A 22,172-nucleotide genomic window follows, 5' to 3' on the forward strand; every position below is an offset into this window, starting at 1 on the left:
CCATTAATCACCACATGCCGTGTGTATCATGCATTAAATGTCCTTAATTTGTGGGGTGTGTCGGGTCTACTCCGTGGACTCTAGCGTCGCTTTGAAAATCCCCTACTCCCTGGACTCTAGCGTCGCTTTGAAAATCCCCATAGCGCTAATTTTTGTACGAGAGGGAAGCCCTTGAAATTGTCCATCCAATGGTGCTACACTTGTCTAGATTGAGCAATGATTTTGGGCCAAATTGACCCGTTTTACTTTTGATTTTCTCTGTGCACAAAAAACCCGTAAGGAGGCTTGTTGAGTTCGTTTCGGAGCACAGCCGTCTACTTTTAATTTTCGGTTTCAAGAAGTCTGGAAGACGCTCTAAAACTGTGAAATTTGAATGCAGGGATATGTCAGGATGACGCAGGTACAAACTGCGTCTCTCTAGCATTTTTAGTTCTAGAATGATTCAAGAGTATAGCTGGAAGTTTTTATGAGTCCGGGCTTTTTTTTCAATGAATATTTTTTTCTTTCTCCATTAATCACCACATGCCGTGTGTATCATGCATTAAATTTCCTTAATTTATGGGGTGTGTCGGGTCTACTCCCTGGACTCTAGCGTCGCTTTGAAAATCCCCATAGCGCTAATTTTTGTACGAGAGGGAAGCCCTTGTAATTGTCCATCCATTGGTGCTAAAATTGTTTAGATTGAGCAATGATTTTGGGTCAAATTGATCAGTTTTACTTTTGATTTTCTCTGTGCACAAACATCCCGTAGGGGATAGGGAGGCTTGGTGAGTTCGTTTGGGAGCACAGCCGCCTACTTTTAATTTTCGGTATCAAGAAGTCTGGAAGACGCTCTAAAACTTTAAAATTTGAATGCAGGGATATGTCAGCATGACGCAGGTACAAACTGCGTCTCTCTATCATTTTTAGTTCTAGAATTATTCAAGAGTATAGCTGGAAGTTTTTATAAGTCCGGGTTTTTTTTTTTGCCAATGAATAAAATTATTAGTTTTTCTCCATTAATCACGACATGCCGTGTGTATCATGCATTAAATGTGCTTAATTTATGGGGTGTGTCGGGTCTACTCCTTGGACTCTAGCCTTTTGAAAATCCCCATTAGCCCTTGAAATTGTCGATCCAATGGTGGTAAACTTGCATTTTTAGTTCTACAATGATTCAAGATCTCAGCTGAAAGTTTGTATAAGTCCGGGGTTTTTTTGTTTTCAATTAATATATATTTTTTTCTCCATTTTTACCACGTGTAGTATGTATCATGCATTATGTATGTGGGTGTGTCGGGTCTACTCCCTGGCCTCTAAGGGGCAAGCTGACCCACCGGGAGGCACAGCAGACATAAAACACTCCTCCTATTATGGGCACTTTTTATCACCCACTTATTAGCTGTTCCGACCTACCGTCGGAACAGGTATTGTTTGTTCATGTTTTCGATCTACATTTATGAAGACAGCGGGAGAAGGTAGTGGCAGCATGCCCACGGCCCCCTCCCAAACAACCATTGTAACTTTGGGAATAAGACTTTGCCAGAACAAAATAATAATAAAAGGGTTCCCAGTTATTCATTACTCGAGGCAAGAGGGCGCGCGTTTCAAAATAATGTACTTAAACCAGATCTAAACTCTAGAGGGCGGCATTCATATTAATGATTACTGGTGTCTAGCTGGATTGATTTATGGGCCGATTTCATTGAATGTCAATTTTTCTCTGTCAGTGTCACCACAGTAGCTGATAAAACGTAAGTATGCAGCTCTATGAATTGTTTCGTAAATCAACCATACTCAAATTTGTTTGGAAATCGCTGTGCTATGTAAAATTTCTTAGCTTTTTAACTGTGTAAGTGTAAACTGTTAATATTGGCGTGATGGACACTTGACAGATTGAGCATGACATGACAATGAATGTCACCACAGTGACAGTACAGATTGCCGCAGTGTACAGCATGAACGTACTGTCTGTGCATGGAGGTAGAAATAGTTTCTACCTCCTACATGGTCTGTGTATAGTGTGTAGTGATCATTCGATGAGTGACAGACAGCCACTAGGGTAGACCATGGAGGTGGGTAGACTGTACTCCTAGAACTATTTCGGTTTCGTCCGGCTATCGTCTCCCGTAACCTCATATCTCTCACGTGTTAAACGATGATGGTTCAATCATTGTTCAATGAATTTTGGAATCAGAAATCTCTCTTTATTTTAATTTTAATCTCGCCCAAGTTAGGCTCTATGTGTCCTTTGATATCTCAATGTCCGAGGGGGCGACCAGAGAACCCACTCCGCAATCTCATAAAATGTAAAAGTTATAAATTCTTACCGTAATTCAGTCCCCAACTACTCCGTTTTACCACTACACTACAAATGCTGATTGTCTCCGAACTCTGCCGAATGCATCGCGAAGTCACGACACATGACGAGCGTGCGCATATTATTTTTTTCTCAGGACAAATGTGGAGAATTATCGCACACGTCCGTCCTAGAATATTAAAAAAAACTTGATCCGTGCTTTGTGTACAAAATATATGGACACGCGTCTAGGAATCAGATGCCTGGTTCCCAGAGGCGTGTCCATATGTTTTTGTACGCAAAGCACTGATTGAGTGGGTTTTTTTTCTAAGAGCTAACTTGCTCTGCGTTTTGAAGCCACCCTGGGCGCAGACATGTTTGATGTGTTGCGTGACTACAGAACGATTTTAATTTTAAGAGAAACCACAGCGATTTGTTCACTGTTACTGCATCCACAGAATGGAACAACATCCCTTCTTTCATTAAAGCCGCTAAATCCACTGACCAATTTGAAAAACTTCTGAAAACACATCTCTTCCCTGTTAAGGCTTTTCTCTTTTTCTCATGCTTTTCAAACATTGTGTATGAAGCTTTTTCGATAAGTTTTTGTAATTGTTTAATTGTGCTTTTATTTTTCAGTTTTTGTAAGCGCTGTGATATAGTTTTCTATGGAGAGTGTTTCTAAATACCTGTTATTATTATTATTATTATTTGTTTACATTCGGCGTGAGCGCTTGCGTACGCAACAGCTCATTCGCGTACGCCCGCGCTACGAAAACCGTAAGTTCAAATTGATTGGAGTACTACAAAAGGTACATGTGTGTATACGTGCCTTTTTAACATGACGCACAAGACGCTCGCAGTTTGTATGCTCATCAACAGATTGTGCGTTCACATTTGCAACATTTTTTGTTCTATGACACATAGAAAAAAACAAACGCACTATCATGCAAATAGCCGTACAATTGCCATACAAATCTTCAAGCTTTTGAGTTGGTTTGTACATAAACATGGATGCGCCCACACTGCTTCAAAATCTTAATGCGTGCATAATGGGGTGTTAGCGCTCTAATTTATATATAATAGCTATAATGCCTTCACTACAAGTACTGCTGCTCCCAAACTGTGGAATAAACTACCAATTTCTCTTTGTAATCAACAATCTTATCTGTCAGTACACTCAAACACTGCTCCAAACTCACCTGTTCTGTTAACAACATCACTGCCAATATCACCCTTGTCGTGTGACAAGGTTTTTTTTCCTGTTTTTTTTTCATCGATATCTCGCCATCACGATGCCCGATTGAGCTCAAATTTTCACAGGTTGGTTATTTTATGCATGTTGAGATACACCAAGTGAGAAGACTGGTCTTTGACAACTAGGCCTACTAATATCTTCCAGTGTCTTTAATGTAAATGTCAGGATGCAATGTATCAAGGAACAGCAAGGAATAGTCTTGGCACTGTTGTCCCAGCAGGCCTGATACTTCACAGTAAGCTTGGGCGATATCACGATATTATCGAATATCGTGATATTAATTTGGAAACGATTTCAATATCGGATCGTTTTGGTTTTAATCAAAATATCGATATATCGATATCGATTAAATATCGCAATATCACGATGTATTTCCTAGCTGAGACATCTTGCACACCATAGGTTTGGAGTAAAACCAGAAGAATAGGTCAGTAGAACACCTCTCTTATGCTGTCTCTTCTACAACTTTCACTTGGAGTTTGAAGACTGGTGATGTCAAATTTAATTAATCGCGATTATATCGAATATCGCGATATATTGTCGGCGATATATCGTGAATAAAATAAATCGATATCGCCCAAGCTTACTTCACAGGAGCAACTAAAATTGTGATTGCCTCCATGCCCCATGGTGTCCTTGAAGTGCTCACAGTAGAAATTTACAATTTCCTCATAGCGTGCCCTTTACCAAGGAGAAAATGCCTTGGTGCCATTGCCCTTTCAAAACTGTGAAAGCATAAATATGTACAGGCCTGAATTGCTTTGTAATTGGAAGTAGGCTCTTTGCAAACAACTAATATGCCTTAAACTTATGTCAACTTTCATTTAAAGTTGATCACAACACAGCTAGTCACAGTCAATGGATACCAAAGGGTTGTTAAAATGTGACATTTCAAATTACAATCCTTTTAAAAGGAAATCACTTTGTTTCTAAGGCCTATGCAATGGAATCATCGTCGCTGATTGATCTCGGGAGCCATAAACGTAGATTTGTCTGGATGACACTTGTTCAACCACATGCTTCCTCAGTTATTGTGACCTGAGCACCAACATGCCTTAATCGTGGCCTCTGTTGCCCCGGGTCTTGGCCTTGGTGCCCCTTCAAATGTTTCCATAGACTTTAAGATTTTCCAATGCAAGCGCCCTTTGCAAAATGAACATGGCTTTCCCTCTCAAGCATTTTGATTTACAGAGTTCAGCTCTCCAATTATTTCTACATGTAATAGACACTTGGAACATTTCCAGTCCAAAACAAAATCTTTGAGTTAAAACCAAAACCTGCACTCTTCTGTAACTGAAAATAATTTACTGTTTGAAATTTGTTTCAACCTTGTTTTGTTAGCTACATGTATGTTACATTTGATTGGAATCCATGATACTTTGTATTACAAACAGAAACCAATATGGTGTTTAGGGTATTTGATTTCCCCTAATTTAGGCCTAATGCTCAGAATGGACTCTGGCCTCTCATTCACAATGAATGTTGCCAACACAATGTGTACAAGAGATTAGTAACACTGAATGCCCTGACCTTTGCACTTTTTGTCTTTTCACAACTCAGCTGTGACAGTGGCTCCAGTTTTGCAAATAATAATCCATGCAGTTTCCTCCTGCTGTGTGTGACTTTGTACTTTCAACAACACTGTAATACTATATCACTATATTATACTCATTATACAATCAATAATTGTTTTAAAGGCACATTAGACATTAATTGTGAGGGAGACAGTTTGATTGTTTAAATCCCTTGTAAATCTATGCATTCACAATAAAACTATAATGTGAACATGTCATTTGAAAAGGTTGAGGTTTTTTTGTCAGAAAATCTGGAGCAATGTCTAAATATGCAGGAATAATGATCCCTATCTCAGGTTCAATTTTTGGGGGCATAACAACTGGAAAACTTTTTACAGTGACTGCAATTTTCCAAACTGAAATGTTTCTGAAAATGCTTTTCCTATCAAAAGGTGCTGTTTTTAGGCTTATTTCCAATAGTTGTTATTGTCATACAGTTTAAGAGTGATTACCAGAGGTACAGGTAATGCCTTTCCTTTAATCTGAAAGCTCACAAAGTCCATACCACTAGCTACCCAATTATCCAAACAAAATACTTCATTTGAATTTCTGTGGAGGTAGAGGAAACAGTTTTTCCATGAGGACTGTAAATTAAACTCCCCCCCCCCCATTCCAAACAAAAAATGTGCATTATGCCTTGCCTTCGTATGTTCCCATTTTTCAACACACTTTTTTCTGTTTTGCAAAACAGAAAATTGATTGAAAATTTAAAAAGTACTTTTTTTACTTGGTCAAATTTGCATTTATATTGAAGGCTAGCATGAACACGTTATGCCATACTATCCATTCTCAAATGTGTAAGTTCCCATTTGCTGTCTTTATTTATTCCACTTCAAGAGTATAATTATAATAATATTATGGGTTCTTGTATAGCCCATTTGTCACATCCCTAGGGGCTTAATCAAAACACTCAATATTTATCTATCTGTCTACAAGGATTTGCTCTGTTTTGAGTTACATGTAATGTATGAGGTGCATTTATGTACAAACTGTTCTAGTGCATTCAGCAGCCAGTGCCAGAAACGCCGCGGGCAAACCCTTCTCTTTGCGATACGTGTAACTCGGTTCTGTTACTTGCTTTATACAACACACGGGACCAACAGCTTATAATAATCCAAAGGACAAAGTAATAGGGACCTAATAATGGTTTCAAGTGTCATGCTACACAAGTGTCGTGACTGGGACTCAAACCCACACTCGGCTGTTCACACAGCTGTGTTTATGGTGTAAACCGAGGACTTCTCTTTGTTCTCCCATTGTTTGGACATGGTTTTTTATTCAGACTTCCCCATTGGTTTTCTACACGAAATTGAATCGAGGACGTCCTCGGTGTGACTTTTTCCCGGATCCCCACTATATTTCTGAACTGCTTCAAGTTTACACTCCATCAAGGAATCTTCGATCAAGTTCTATGCTTCTCCTCATTGAACCCAAGTCTCGACACTCATGGGGTGACAGGTCTTTTTCTTCAGCCGCGCCACGCATCTGGAACTCTCTACCACTTAATCTTCGATCTTGTCTTTGTACTGCAAAATTCAAGTCTCTTCTCAAAACTTATCTTATGTCACAGGTTTTCAATGACTAATTTTGTTGTGTCTGTTTTTCTTTGTGTTGTGTTTTGTTTTTGTTTTGTTTTTGGTTTTACTGCGCCTTGAACAACCAGCAGGGTGGATATGTGCGCATTACAAGTCTTATTATTATTATTATTATTATTATTATTATTATTATTAAAGTGCTCGGTTTGAATGCGTAGTCATGCCCACACACACCAGAGCTCGAGTCCAACACTTCACCGCTTGGCAACGAGACTCCAGTAGAATACAATGTATTTGGCAGTGCAGATGGTATCTTACCTTGCCGTCCAACTCTTCAACCTCAGTTCAAATCCCACTATGGGATTGGGTTTCGGACTGTGTGTGTTTTCCCTGAAATAATTCTTTGGGTTTTTCCCCCGACATCTAAACTGAAACTTCCTTCCTTGTCTTCTCTCCATTTTGGTTCTTGGCTTGAAGTGATTAAGTTCGCCTTGGCTTCTCAAAAACTAAAATATAAAATCTGTATTTTTTCCGATACAGAACAAGTTGAAAGCTTACAAGTAAGTGGTGTGCCAACGTAGCGAGATGACGTCCGCACTAGGAGTGTGTAAGGGAGTGATCGGTACCCTGTCATTGATCATCACAGCGTTTTTCGGCACAGTGTTTTTGATGGGACCGGTGCTGCCGCTCATGTTCTTCAGTCCGTCCCTATTCAGATGGGTCACAGATTACCTCATGAGTATGTGGTTACTTCTACCTGTGGTAAGCTAAACCAATGTTTCCCCTTTTGGCTGAGCGCTGAGCCCAATTTCATCCAGCTGCTTTAAAACCACAAAAACAAGCTAAGCACAACAAAGTATGCTTACCAGAGTAAGGTTACCAGACAAAATACAATGTAGCATGTCACATGCACAATTTGTGACTGTACTGTTCATTTCTGCCTAGTAAGTAGACAATTGCTAAACAATTTTTTCTGCTTTAAAGCAGCTCGACGAAATTGGGCACAGATCAGTGCGTAGAGCACCAACAGTGATAGTTATTTGGGGGGCCTTTTACTCACAGCTTAGAATCTGAATTGAATGCTACTACAATGTGGTCGAGTCACAGCCATGTATAGGTGCCTTTGGCAGTTAACCCATGGATGTGTATAAGAGCACAACCAGCGATCTCAAGTTTCAGCCCCACTATGTGGATTTGGGTGCAGTCCCTACTTGACTGCGTGGGTTTTCCCTGGAATAAGTCTCTTGGGTTTTCCTCCCACATCTAAAACTGAAATTTCCTCATTGTCTTCTCTCTCCTCGTTTGGCTCTAATTAGAGTTTTGAGAATAATCCAGATCCAGAATAATGTAGCTCATTGTAAGCCTAATCTCCCGTCAAAAATATCGTCTATTTTGGTGACTAGAATTTAAAGACACTGGACACTATTGGTAATTGTCAAAGACCAGTCTTCTCACTTGCTGTATCTCAACGTGCATTAAAATAACAAACCTGTGAAAATTTGAGCTCAATTGGTCGTTGAAGTTGCAAGATAATAATGAAAAAGAAAACACCCTTGTCACATGAAGGTGTGTACTTTCAATGCTTGATTTCGAGACCTCAGAATCTAATTCTGAGGTCTTGAAATCAAATTCGTGGAAAATTACTTCTTTCTCGAACACTACATGTACGTTACTTCAGAGGGAGCCGTTTCTCAGAATGTTTTATACTACCAACCTCTCCCCATTACTCGTTACCAAGTAAGGTTTTATGCTAATAATTATTTTGAGTCAAATAGTGTCTACTGCCTTTAAAGGAGCTGCATCTTGTTCTTTATAGTTTCTCTTGGTAAAGATAAGGTGTTTATTTATTGGACAATCAGTCATTTGCAAAGTACATCAAATTCTTGATATATTTTCTCTCAGGAATAAAAAGTTAATTATGGTCAGTCCTTTGTACCAATGCATGTCATGCATTAAGAGCTAAACATTCTCCTGACGATGACTAGAGCAAGCTAGCTGAAACATTGAGACCAATTAAGACCTCCTTCCGCTATAGTTTTTTAATAAGGATCCTAAGCTAAAATAGTAGTCAATGCCAATTGTCTACCTTTTGCCTAGGTACATGTACATGTAGGCCCTAGTAGTTAAAAAAGCAGACTGACAGTTCTTTTCTGAACTGAGAAGTCTCCCGAATTCTGAAAATCTACTCCGCCGGTAGCAGAACATAAAGCAAGACAGTTCTCTAAATCTACCTGGCAAGTAGATACACACATGGTGTTACTGCAAACCAAATTATATTGATACCTCACCTAAGCTTGGGCGATACCACCATATTATCGAATATCGCGATACGAATTTGGAAACGATTTCGATATCGGATCGATTTGGTTTTAATCGAAATATCGATATATCGCGATATTGATTAAGTATTGCAATATCGCAATGTATTTCCTAGCTGAGACATCTTGCACCCCACAGGTTTGGAGTAAAACCAGAAGAATAGGTCATTAGAACACCTCTCTTATGCTATGACTGTCTCTTCTACAACTTTCACTGGGAGTTTGAAGACTGATGTTGACAAATTTAATTAATCGCGATTATATCGAATATTACGATATATTGTCAGCGATATATCGTGAATAAAATTAATTGATATCGCCCAAGCTTAACCTCACCATGCAATTCCTCAAATCATATAGCACCTGGCTTATTTCTCTATGGTTATTTACATTAGCCTTGCTTTCAAATCATCCATGAATGAATGTAAATTGATACAGCATGTGGTTTCATGCAAGAAGTAGCAATGTTGATGTTCGACCCATGGGACTGAAAATCAAATTTGATGGTCTTGATCTTGAAAACCGCCAACACAGAGTCCTACGAATCCTTATATACAAAAACTCTTATGTTTAGAGAAGATCGTGGTTGAAATTGGACTATTTTTCAAACTGCTGTTTCAAAGGCTGATACTGTTTTCGAGCTTTTAAATTTCATACCAAAACAAAGCTGACTTCTTTCTGAGTACAAAGCTGTCTTGATATTATAGTGTAACTAAAGTCACGTACTACAAGCTACACAGGTTAGGTCCTGAACATTGCTGAAAATGTTAACAATATACTAATAGATATTTCAATAATTTGTACCCCCAAAAAAACGATTTGCCAAAGCCTATCATTTTTAACCACTAAATCGCTTTGAGAAAATTGTGAAAAAATGTAGTTACTATTAACACATGACCTTTAAGCTGTTAAGAGATGGAAATACACGTATGGTGGGTAAAATACACTTTGACATTTCAGTCCTGGAAAACAACATTTGTTGTTTCATCTATGGCTATTGTTTCATCATCTGTTTATTGTAAGATGACAGCTGTGACGTCAATGTACTAAGGTCCTTAAAAACCTGCTAAAAAAAAACGTACCACACTACCTGATTTTATGCAGAGATGTGTTGTTATTACCTTTGTCTAGAATAGTCAAGATACATCATGTATCGAATTTGCTAATGTACAATGTGCATTGACTCCAGTCGAGTTGTATTGACTGGAAGAGCAATTTGAAGGAGTGTTATAAAAGTACGAGTGCAATAAATACCATCGACTGTACACGCCATTGTAGCTTGCTATTCTCAGAAACCTTGTCACCTTTTTTAAATTAAATTTTCACAACACAGGCTTGTGTACATGTACTATAGACTTGGGCTAAAGGGAAGGTATACGTTTGGTAATCACTCTTAACATTAATGACAATTACAAACTTTGGGTCAGAAGCCTAGAGCAGCTTTCAATATTATAAAGCATTATGAAGTTTGTGGAAGTGTCGTGGCCGAGCGGTTAAGAGCACCGAATTCAAACTCTGGTGTTTCTGATCAGCAGAGTGTGGGTTCAAATCCCCAGCCGTGACACTTGTGTCCTTTAAAAGCAAGACACTTGACCATTGTTTCATCCTTCAGATGGGACGTAAAGCCGTTGGTCCCTTTGGACAATGGCGTGTACATTTACCCATTGGTAAAGCCCTTGGTTACATGTTGTGTAACGCATGTAAAAGAACCCAGTGCACTTTTTGGAAAAGAGAAGGGGGTTCGCCCCGGTGTTCCTGGCTGTGGCTGCTTAATGCGCCGTAGCACCTTGTAAACCCTTATAAAGTGCTAACTAATTTGGTCTCAAAATTCATCACTGCAATAACCTATCTTTCTGAAAGTTTGTATATAATACTCAGCGCCTTGAGTACCTTGTTTGGTAGATATGTGCGCTACATAAGACTTCAATATTATTATTTATTATTCTTATTATTATTTATTATGAGAAACATTTCCCTTCAAAGTAATGCGGTTATGATGTAAAATTCTCGCCTTGATTTCACCCACGGAATATCTAAGTTCTCTAGTAACTTGAATACATAATGTAGAGTTTCTGAGTTTTTTTTTTACAAATTTATGTTTTGCTTCAGAGGAGGAAAAGGACTAATGATGATTATAATAATTGCTCATTAGTTGACAGTTCCTTCTACTGCAAAAACCATTTAGGTTATTGGTATTGTTGTGGCTCGTCATTATTTACAATCTGATGATAACGGTTGAAAATAAATTGGAAATGAAATGAGGCATCAGACTTTGACTAATTACGCCATACCACAGAGCAAGTTTGCTCCATGGCCATACTGACAATGGCTTTACACTAATTACTGTATTAGTGCTACAGGTCTTCACAAGGGCCCAATTTCTTGGAGCTGCTTTCGGATCTGTGAAAGGCTTCAGCAACATCAACCATCACGCATGCTGCGTTCTTCCTCACGCAACCTTCTCACTGAGCATAGGACAAGCACTAGTGCAGGAGACCGAGCCTTCTCAAATGCAGGCCCAGCTCTGTGGAACTCACTTCCTGATAGCTGCAGAATAGCAAGCTCAGTTGATTCATTCAAGAAATTTCTAAAGACTCACTTGTTTTGTCTTTGATTTTGACTTTTGATCTGTGTTGGACATATCCAAGCGCTTTGTAACCTATGGAAAAGGCGCTTTATAAATGCTAGCTTATTATATTATTATTAAAAAAAAAAAAAAAAGTTCACAGATTTACAAATAACTTACAGGGTTTACAGAAGGTAATGGTGAAAGACTTCTCTTGAGATATTATTCCATGAAATGCTTTACTTTTTGAGAAAACATTCAAACAATATCAATTCTCGATATCGAGATTTATGGATTTATTTTAAACACATGTCATGACACAGCGAAACGTGCGGAAACAAGGGTGGGTTTTCCCGATATTTTCTCCCGACTCCGATGACCGATTGAGCCTAAATTTTCACAGGTTTGTTATTTTATATATTATAAGTTGTGATACACGTAGTGTGGGCCTTGGACAATACTGCTTACCGAAAGTGTCCAATGGCTTTAAGTATTTTCTGCTTGTAAAAACCCCCCAAAAAACCAGAACACCAATGAGTCAAAATTTTTACAGATTTGTTGTTATTATTTTGGGATGCACCAAGTGAGAATACTGGTCTTTGACAATTACTAAAGGTGTCCGGTGCCTTTAACCAACTTGAGCCTCATAGATTATGTCTCAATTTATACACCTGGGTTGAGGGAAGTAATTTATGGTTGAATATTTTGAAGTTCTCTGCCAAGACGTACATGTACGCCATCGCATACGTAGATGGCCTTCACTTGTTGTAAATGTAATGTACATGATTTTACTAATGATCAAGACTCGCTTTGTCACAGGGCAACCTGGGGCTGATTTCACAAAGAGCTAGGATTGATCTTGTTTGTGAATCAATCTGAATTGCTTAGCAATGTGTGATCTCACAGTGCAAATCACCATGGTGATGTTGACAATTAAAGATGAACTGAGTGCTTTGTGAAAGCCAGCCCAGTTGTTTGTTGTGATTTTGCGTTAAGAGTGGCCATATTTGTGAGGCTGCTAGCAGATATTTGACTAGACAGAGCATACTGCCAAGTGTAAATTGGCAAAAATATCAGAAACTAAAATAACTAAAATAGGTCTTGAAATCAAATTCGTGGAAAATTACTTCTTTCTCGTACAATAACTATGTCACTTCAGAGGGAGCCGTTTCTCACAATGTTTTATACTATCAACCTCTCCCCATTACTCATTACCAAGTGAGGTTTTATGTTGATAATTATTTTGAGTAATTATCAATACTGTCCACTGCCTTTAAATTTTGTTGCAAATGAACTGCTAATTTTGTATGTTTTGTTCTTTAGGATAGCAGTTAATAATAATAATAATAATACACGGTTTTTATATAGCGCTTTTCACACCCGGAGGGCGTCCCAAAGCGCTTCACATTATTACCCCTGGTCACTGGGCCTTAATTCACTCCTTAAACCATCTCAGCTCCCTGGTGGGGAGTATGCAGCCTGTGCAACATTAATATGCGCTACTCGGCTAAATAAATCACAAGAACCATCTCTGCCCTCACAGGTACCCATTTACCCCTGGGTGGAGAGAAGCAATTATAGTTAAGTGTCTTGCTCAGGGACACAAGTGTCATGACCGGGATTCGAACCCACACTCTGCTGAACAGAAGCATCAGAGCTTGAATTCGGTGCTCTTATCCGCTCGGCCACGACACCCTAGTTAACTGCACATGTAGGCCTATATGACTTTATTGTTGTTGCTAGGATTGCAGTAACTGCATGACATTATTGTCTGGTGCTAGGATTGCAGTAACTGCATGTCATTTCATGCTCCTTCGCTTCGCTCATCCGCATGAAAAACAGTTTCATTCTAAGAACAGCCTCAATGATTACACTATACGACAAAATGATTCAATTTCTGAATTATTTTAATGACAACTTTGGATAAGGGCCAGGATTGAACTCCCATCATTGATGCTATCCCAACGAATGAAACTAAATTTATTGTCTGGTGCTAGGATTGCAGTAACTGCATGACATTATTGTCTGGTGCTATTTCAGACCTGGGATATCATATATAATACGTAGGTGACGTAGACCATTGCCTCTGTTGCTCCTGGTCTTTGTCTAACTAAATGCCCCCTCAAAAGTTTCCAATAGACTTCAAAGTTGTTCAATGGTTGTGCCCTTTGCAAATAAAAAATGAAAATAGGCCATGCTCTCTCAAAATTGAAATTCCAGGTTTGTAATTGTCAGATCTTGCATTTGTTGTAGCTGTTTTCTCAGCAAGAAGACATTGTATTCAGCTAAAACTCTCACTGGTGACTCTTATTTATCTCTCTGTATAATTGTCCTTAAAAAAATGCGTATGACCCTACCTTTAAGTCACAAGAAAGTAAAATCAAACACTTTTTTAAAAGCAAACATTTCTTGATGCTGTGCATGTAGTGCTGATTATGGATAGCACTTAGCTATCTGCAATGGTTATTGACACAATGTCCTTTCGCAAGACGATTATTCCTTGAAAAATCTTCTTTTGCAAACATTTGTGAACAGAGAGAAATTGTGTACCAACATAATTTATTAAAAAAATTTATGTGATTTTTCAAGAGCAGAGTTTTAAGGACTAAAGATGGGAAAGCTTCTACCAGCCCATTTTAATCTTAAGAGAGCAACAATTGTGTTTTACCCAAATACACTGATACTTTTCCAGCATGGTGTAATAGAGTCCTGTTTTTTATTTTCATTTATTCATTTAATATCCAACTGTCACTTTTTGCCATTTACAGGTATCATTTAAGCAAATAGATAAACATGACAGCAACTTGATTCCCTTATTATAAAGCTGATTTTTGTTCAGTTTTACTCATGTAATCATTAGGCACTCGCTTACATTTTTATCAAAAGAACAATACTGTTGATTTCATTGATACCAAACCAAAATGTTGTCTTATGAAATGTTTTTCTTCTCTTTTTGGTCCATGTTCGTCGCTGATTGGCATCATTCAGGCATTAATGGGTAAGCCTTTTTGGATACCTCTTTATTTTAATCATTACCAGTATCTGAAATCCAGTATTTTACAAAGCTGTTAAGCACAAAAATCTGCTTAGCGTAGAAACCAGTTACCTGTGACTTGTCACTTATTTTTTGTTGAGAAGATTTACTCAATAGGCAAGTTTTTGACTAAACAGCTTTAAGAAATTGAGGCATTTTTTGATAATTTGCAAGTGCTTCATGTAAAAGTTATGCAGACCAGGAGTTTCATCTTTGAGGGGGCAAGGCCATTGTTTTTTGGGTTTTTTTCAAAGGACACTTCAACTGGGGAAGTCAATGGGAAAGCCTACAGTTAAGTTAAGGTCACAGAGGACATGGATTCCAATGCCTCTTGTCTTGGCCTTTGTGCCCCTTCAAAAGTTTCCCACAAACTTGTGGAAGGTCCTTTTGCAAAATGAAAAATACCTTGCCCTCTCAAAGATGAAGTTCCTGGTCTGGAAGCTGCATCGAGGCCAAGACCAGGGCAACGGAGGCCCTGGCTTCTGTGGCTACTATGTAATTATTGTCCTGGTTAAGTTGTATTTTAAATGTTTCATTTTTACATATCTATTATATATTTTATGTTCACTGGTTGTAATTAATTTCTGTAAGCATTCGTTGAAAGAATATATTTGTATCCTAGAATGATTTTAAATGTTTGTCGTTTTGTCCACATTAATTTTAATTAATTCAACTTTAATTTCTTTTTTAAAACTTTCAACATTCATCGGTCGTTTTGCCTGTAATCATTTGTGACACAGAAATAGTGTTTGGTGTAACAGTATCGATGACAGGCGACACTGTCGCTGCCAACGAGGGCAGTATATTCATCATGAATCACCGCACACGTCTTGATTGGATGTTCTTCTGGCTGGTCCTTCATCGTCAGAGCAATTTACGCACAGAGAAGATTATCTTGAAGAGTGATCCCAAGTTCATGCCTGGATTCGGTCAGTGTGATTATAAATAAGTAGCTTTGGTTTTGAACAAAGACATAGTGACTGGTGCAGGACTTGAACCAACGCCCTCCGGATTAAAGTACCAGCACTCTACCAACTGAGCTATCTAGCCTTATGTTGGTCTTTCTATTAAGCCCGGTTCATACAAGTACTTCTTGCATATATGCCAATGCGATCAGAATGTTGACGTCTCGGCCCTGTTTTCCAAGCGAAGGTTTCGCAGGAGTTGAGCACAGCTCAACTGTTGCGAACTATTTGTTGCCAATTTGTGGCTTCAAGATTCTTATCGCATTTGCAGGAAGTATAAACCAGTCAATATCTCCGTCATCCAGAGGTGACAGTCAGAAACCATACAATGGTCAGCTGTCGCGTGGCCAGGGATCACACCAAGGTTTACGATACAGTATGGGAAGCGGGAGCCTGGGGATCACCTTGCACTTGTTATATGGCTTCTGACTTGCACCACCTAACAAGGATATCTGGATAGCTCAGTTGGTTGAGCACAGGTATGTTAAGTTGGATGTCGTTGGTTCACGTCCTGCTCAAGTAACACCCGTTTCATACAGGCGCTCCAGAGTCGCGCCGAACCAAATTCAGAATTAAGTACATGAAAAGTTTTATGACTGAAACAGTTTGGAGCGACTGGACGAGCTAGAGCTCCTTGGTTTCACACGTCGATCTTGTCATGAGCCGAACCTCAAAATGCTTTCTCAGCGGCCAATTTCACGAAACGCGAACGGGTTAGGACGAGTAACTTATCCTGAAATAGGATTAATCTTAAGGTGTACATGTTACAGTGTAAGGCTGGGACTCGTCCTAAGTCCAAAAATTAATCCTAAGTTAGGAAGAGGTTGTTGCCATCGGCAGCAGGATCCTCGCTATTCTCAAAAGCGGCACCTTCTGTAACAGATCTACTCTCACATATTATTATTGTTTTTTAATATTGTCAATTATTTCAGGATGGGCAATGCAGATTGCTTGTTACATCTTTCTAAAGCGACGTTGGGATACGGACAAACCCTGGCTGTCGGCTCTCCTGGAGTACTATGGTCTTCTCCGCTACAAGGGACAGTTTCTTATATTCCCAGAAGGTACTTGTAATAATAAGAATATTAACTGTATTTATAATGCGCTTTTCCAAAGGATACAAAGTGCCAAGTATTTTTACTTCAAGGTGAGTTGGACGAAGTTTTTGAATTATGAGACCTAATCCGTAGCACACCATGTAATGGTTTATAAGGTGCTACGGCGCATTCAGCAGCCAAAGTCAGGAACAACAGGGCATACCCTTTTTTTTCTTTTCAATAAGTGCACTGGGTTCTTTTTGTGCGCTACACAACACACTGGACCAACGGCTTTACATCCCCTCTGTAGGAGGAAGCAATGGTTAAGTGTCTTACTTAAGGACACAAGTGTCACGGCTGGGGATTCGAACTCACACTCTGCTGATCAGAAACCACTCGGCCATGACACTTCTACTTAGAATGTCTCAAACTCCCTACTTGAATCTCTAAAGCCTGGTTCATACTTCACGTTTTTGAGATATTGCGAAAATCCGGAGGGGTCATGTCCACACAGGAAGATTAATCCCTATGAATGCACAATCTAATAGTTAATATGTGACAGACACACTTCTCAGAATCAGATTTGGGGCATAAAAACTGTACAACTACACAATACCCAAACAAAACACGTCCATCTAGTTGAACTGACAGTGCCATTTGAACAAAAAGGCTCATGAACGAAAACACCAAAAATACCCCAACCTGGTAGCTGACATCTCACAAAATGGGTGGTCTGGTCACTCCTGAAACCACTTCTAGGATTTCGGACATTTGTTCATTCACTATAACCAAAGCTCCTAAGTCTCTTAAAAAGGAACTTAGTAAAATTGCCATCCTCTGTAGCTACACCATATGGAATGCTCGCCACGAACCATCTTGGGGGTCTACTGACCAACCCCACCTGCATCTGTAGTTTTTGTTCGTAGAAGTTAAGTTATTTTGGTTGCACTCGGTCTTATGTCTTGCGTTTATCTTGTTTTGTCTGCCCTGCACTCTACCATGGCCAACTTTGTGGTTGACCATGATAAATGACCTGGGCTTAACCTCTGCCTATTGATATTTTGTTTAGTATTGATTTGCTCAATAAAGATTGATTTACCATCCTTTCTAGTGAAATGTTTCCAAATTGCTTTATACTATCTAAAGCTACTGTATGCTTCTAACCACTAGTTTTTATTGCCATTAATTTAAAGAGTGATTACCAAACGTATACCTTCCCTTTAAACTTCCTTAAGTTTAATTACTAAAGCCTGGAATTGTGAAAGTGAAGCAAATACCCCTTGGGAAAACAGCGCGTTCCAGATTGTTTGTTTCATGTAACTCACTTTGCATTCAATGTGGCAGGGAGTATGAACCAGGCTTAGCCGGTCCTCCACTTTCACTCTTTTTCCGGTGAGCTGGCCAACTATTTGAAACTGTAGAGATGTGTTTCATATGATATTTTATCTTCAAGTACGCGTTAATCCACCAGTCAGATTGGCAGAATGGAGTGGTGATAAAAACCTATATTGCACGGCTAATATCACTACCTGCGTATTGTGTGTTCTATGTCACGCGCCAAGTTTGCTTGAAGATAAATACGTTATCACACACGCGCTCGTGGAAATACGGAAAATATAGGACACAGAAGCGCTATATACTTCCGTATTCCACTCGCGCTTGTGTGATAACTTATAATATTGCAGGCTGACATAGTTCATGATCTACCATTTTAAAACTGCGGTGGATGATATTGATTGGTCAAACAGTAAGGGATTTCTTTTCAGAACTAAAAAATTCTGATAAATCTACTTTGCCCCAGTTGTCCTTAAGCAAGACACTTAACCATTGTTTCGTCCTTTGGACGGGACGTAAAGCCGTTGGTCCAGTGTGTTATTTAACTCATGTAAAAGAACCCAGTGCACTTATCGAAAAGAGAAGGGGTTCGCCCTGGTGTTCCTGGCTGTGGCTGCTGGATGCACAGTAGCACCTTGTACACCATAATAAGGTGCTATTTAATTGGGTCTAAGAATTCATCATTTCAATAGTCTATCTTTCTGTATAAATGTATATTACTCAGCGCCTTGAGCACATTGTTGGTAGATACGTACGCTATTGATACTACTGAAACAAATAGCAAGACAAGCTCTTAAGAACATAATCTACTCGGCAGGTAGATGATGTACACATGGTGTTACTGCAACCTAAATATACAACAGGATCAATGTTAAACATGTACATTGTATATAGTTTCATTTTCACATTCCTAGAGAAAACTGCCAGTTAGTCTCTACAGAGTACACAATGTATATGAAAACAATTTCACTTTCTGTTTGAATTGCAGGCACAAATTTTGACATGAAAACAAAGGAGAGTAGCAATAAATTTGCCAAGAAGAGTAACCGTCCGGAATATAATTATTGCTTACATCCAAGGACCACAGGATTTGTGTTTCTCACACAGGAACTCAGACAAAGTAAGTGCAAGTTTTATATTGGGCCTTGAATGGGAGACTTTGGAACGCTAAGTGGCAGCAGACTTACCAGGTAAATGTCCATAGACCTTTTCGCAAATACCGGGGCGCGCGCGTAAAGCTTGGAATTAGGTGCATTGTGGTCTTGCTGGTATCCAAATTTGATCCATATATATCCCACAATGCACCTCATTCAACAGTCTGGGCTTGCGCATTGGTATTTGCGATAAGGTCTATTGTTTAGGTAGTTCTTAGGATGCGCACATTACAGAGAACAATGGATTTTACCTGGTAATCTGCTGCCACCAAGCGTCTCAAACGTCTCCTATTACACCCACTGCCTCCGTTGCCCTGGTCTTGGCCCTGGTGCCCCTTTTGAAACCCCTTGAAGCTTTATGGCGGGAGATGCTTGAAAAGCTCTCGTTCCTTTTTCAATTTAGAGGTTTAATCATTATTAGGCCTGGAACTACAGGGAGGACCCAAGGTCTTGGCCTCCATTGCCCTGGTCTTGGCCTTGGTGCCCCTTCTGGAAACTCTTGAAGCTTTATTGGAGTACATGTATGGCTTTCTTAATAAGCACAAAATTGCCCCAAGTTTTAGTTACTTATAGAAGTGCCATTTGCAAAATGAAAATGGCCTTGCCTTCTCTAAGCTCCAGGTCTATCATCTCTATGATATATATATTTGGTTTGTGGTAACACCATGTGTGTACCTACTTGCCAGGTAGAGTTTGTTCTTTAGAGAACTGTCTTGCTGTATATTCTAATACCACGGGAGACTTGTCAGTTATGAAAAGAACTGTCCTGCTTTTAACTACTAGTTTGGTGGAAGGTATAGAAAATTGGCTGGGACTTCTGCTTTAGTTTATAGGATCATTATAAACTGCGCTACCGCGGAGTCAGTTCTTAAATTGGTTTCTAGAGTAATAGAATAAAAAATAGCAAGACAGTTTTCTTAAGAACAAACTCTACCAGGCAAGTAGACACACACATGGTGTTATCGGAAACCAAATATTTATTGATACCTCACCATGCAATGGCTCAAATCATATATAATTATAAATTTATGTTTTAAAATATCATCTGTTTTAGAAAATCTTCTTGACAGTCTATATGATGTGACAGTCACCTACCCAGACACGATACCCGAGCTCGGGGAGTTTAACTTTATCTTCGGCTCGCTGCCGTCCAAAGTAGGGTTCCACATCAGGAAACATTCCAACTCGTCCCTCCCATCCACGAAGGAAAATCTAGAGTCTTGGTGCGTCGAGAGATGGCAGGAGAAGGAAACGGCGCTGGAGGCGTTTTACACTGGGGACAAGAGTCGGTTGCTACTCCCCGGATGTGAAGGGGACGGGTTGCCTAAAGCTTGCCAGGAGTCTGAGGGATCTAGACGAATGATTCTATACATGGTGCTGGTCTCCTGGATGCTGTTCTTAGTTGCTGTGGTGTTGCTTTTAATGAACTGCTATGTAGCGTGGTGTTTCGTAGTCATCGTTTCTTGTTTCTGCACGTACCAGCTTATTGTAAACGGTGGAATGGAAAGCATTATAATGTCGTCGTGTCAGAGATACTACGGGTAAAAAATAAAAGCACTCACAGTTGTGATAGTTAGAGTTAGAAAGGAAGAGGAACTTGTGTGGAATTTTTTTTTTTAGTCAGTTGTTGTATACTCAGGACAATCATCTCACAAAGATCTTTTTATCGGCAAGAAAAGCCAGAATTAATCACGAGATGTGAATGATCGCAGGTTTGATCTGGTACTTATTATAGTGGACATTGTTTTATTAACTAAAAAATAATATCAAAGTGGTAGCAGTCTTGTGGACAAGTCGTTAAATGTCTGTCGCGACGATAGCGTTCCAACTCCCCCCGCGATTCTCGCGGTATTCTCGCGAGACTGCTGGCTCCGCAAGACTACTGCCTCCACGAGACTACGGTCAGAGTAGAAGTCGGGCAACCAGCAGTTCGCGCGAGAGCAGTGATCTCGCGAGAGCACCGCCACAACTCGACTATCTCACCGCGTGAGACCACTAACGACTTGTCCACAAGTCTAAAGTCTTAGCAGTAATGAATTCATAACAACAGTAAGTTTAACAAGGGTTTTTTTTTCTTTAATTATTATCTGCCTGAAAACAGTATGTATAACGAGGGGCCAAAGTTGTGATTGAATGAGTAGACTCACGTTGAGTCTTGAAAGACACTGGACACTATTGGTAATTGTCAAAGACCAGTCTTCTCACTTGGTGTACCTCAATATATGCATAAAATAACAAACTCTGTGAAAATTTGCGCTCAATCGGTCGTCGAAGTTGCGAGAAAACAATGAAAGAAAAAAAACACAAAAGTGTGCGCTTTCAGATGCTTGATTTTGAGACCTCAAATTCTAATTATGAGGTCTCGAAATCGAATTCGTGGAAAATTACTTCTTTCTCGAAAACTACGTCACTTCAGAGGAAGCCGTTTCTCACACTGTTTTATACTATCAACCTCTCCCCATTACTCGTTACCAAGTAAAGTCTTATGCTAATAATTGTTTTGAGTTATTACCAATAGTGTCCACTGCCTTTAATGCTATATGGTACGATCTATGTAATGTATTAATAATTATAATAACATGCAGTGATTTAGCACTTAATACAGGGTTCCTAAGCGCTGAAACATAAAAATAATTTAATACCAGATAATAATCAAAATTGTACGTAAAAAAAATGTAAATTTTCCAAAAGCACCATTATTGTACATGTACAGATATATGTACGATTTTTGGTATGTAATCAAAATGTGTCATAAATCATGTAAGTGCAACCCAATCATATACATTTGATCATGAGAGGGCATATCATCTCAAAAAACATGACCACTCTTTGAATTGAAATTTTTGTTTTGATGTGTACATCTACACTTTTGTTTTAAAGCAATTGAATGGTTCCTGAAACCAAAGGTATACCTTGTCTTAAATGTAGAAAGAAGACTTCAGCCCGGCTTATAATACTTCCTGCGAATGTGAATGCGAAGCGAATGTTGACGTCACAAATTCGCAACTAAAATTTTGCAGCAGTTTAACTCTGCTCGACTCGCTTCCGAATATCGCTGCAAAAGGAGAGATGTGACGTCAAATTCACGTTCAAGTATGAACCAGGCTTCATAAAGGAT

General features: G+C 39.2%; 1 protein-coding gene across 1 annotated transcript; it reads left to right on the plus strand.

Annotated features, from left to right (window-relative positions):
- Window positions 1-1,647: 1,647 nt before the first annotated feature.
- On the plus strand, window positions 1,648-21,284 carry LOC117300908 (lysocardiolipin acyltransferase 1-like). Its single transcript, XM_033784809.1, has 7 exons — window positions 1,648-1,733; window positions 7,186-7,407; window positions 14,518-14,527; window positions 15,304-15,492; window positions 16,461-16,592; window positions 18,889-19,020; window positions 20,109-21,284. Exons 2-7 carry the CDS (start codon window positions 7,231-7,233, stop codon window positions 20,597-20,599), a joined length of 1,131 nt encoding a protein of 376 aa, XP_033640700.1. The 5' UTR covers window positions 1,648-1,733; window positions 7,186-7,230; the 3' UTR covers window positions 20,600-21,284.
- Window positions 21,285-22,172: the final 888 nt, after the last annotated feature.

Source organism: Asterias rubens, chromosome 1, assembly GCF_902459465.1.
Source record: "Asterias rubens chromosome 1, eAstRub1.3, whole genome shotgun sequence".
NCBI classification, from domain to species: Eukaryota; Metazoa; Echinodermata; class Asteroidea; order Forcipulatida; family Asteriidae; genus Asterias; species Asterias rubens.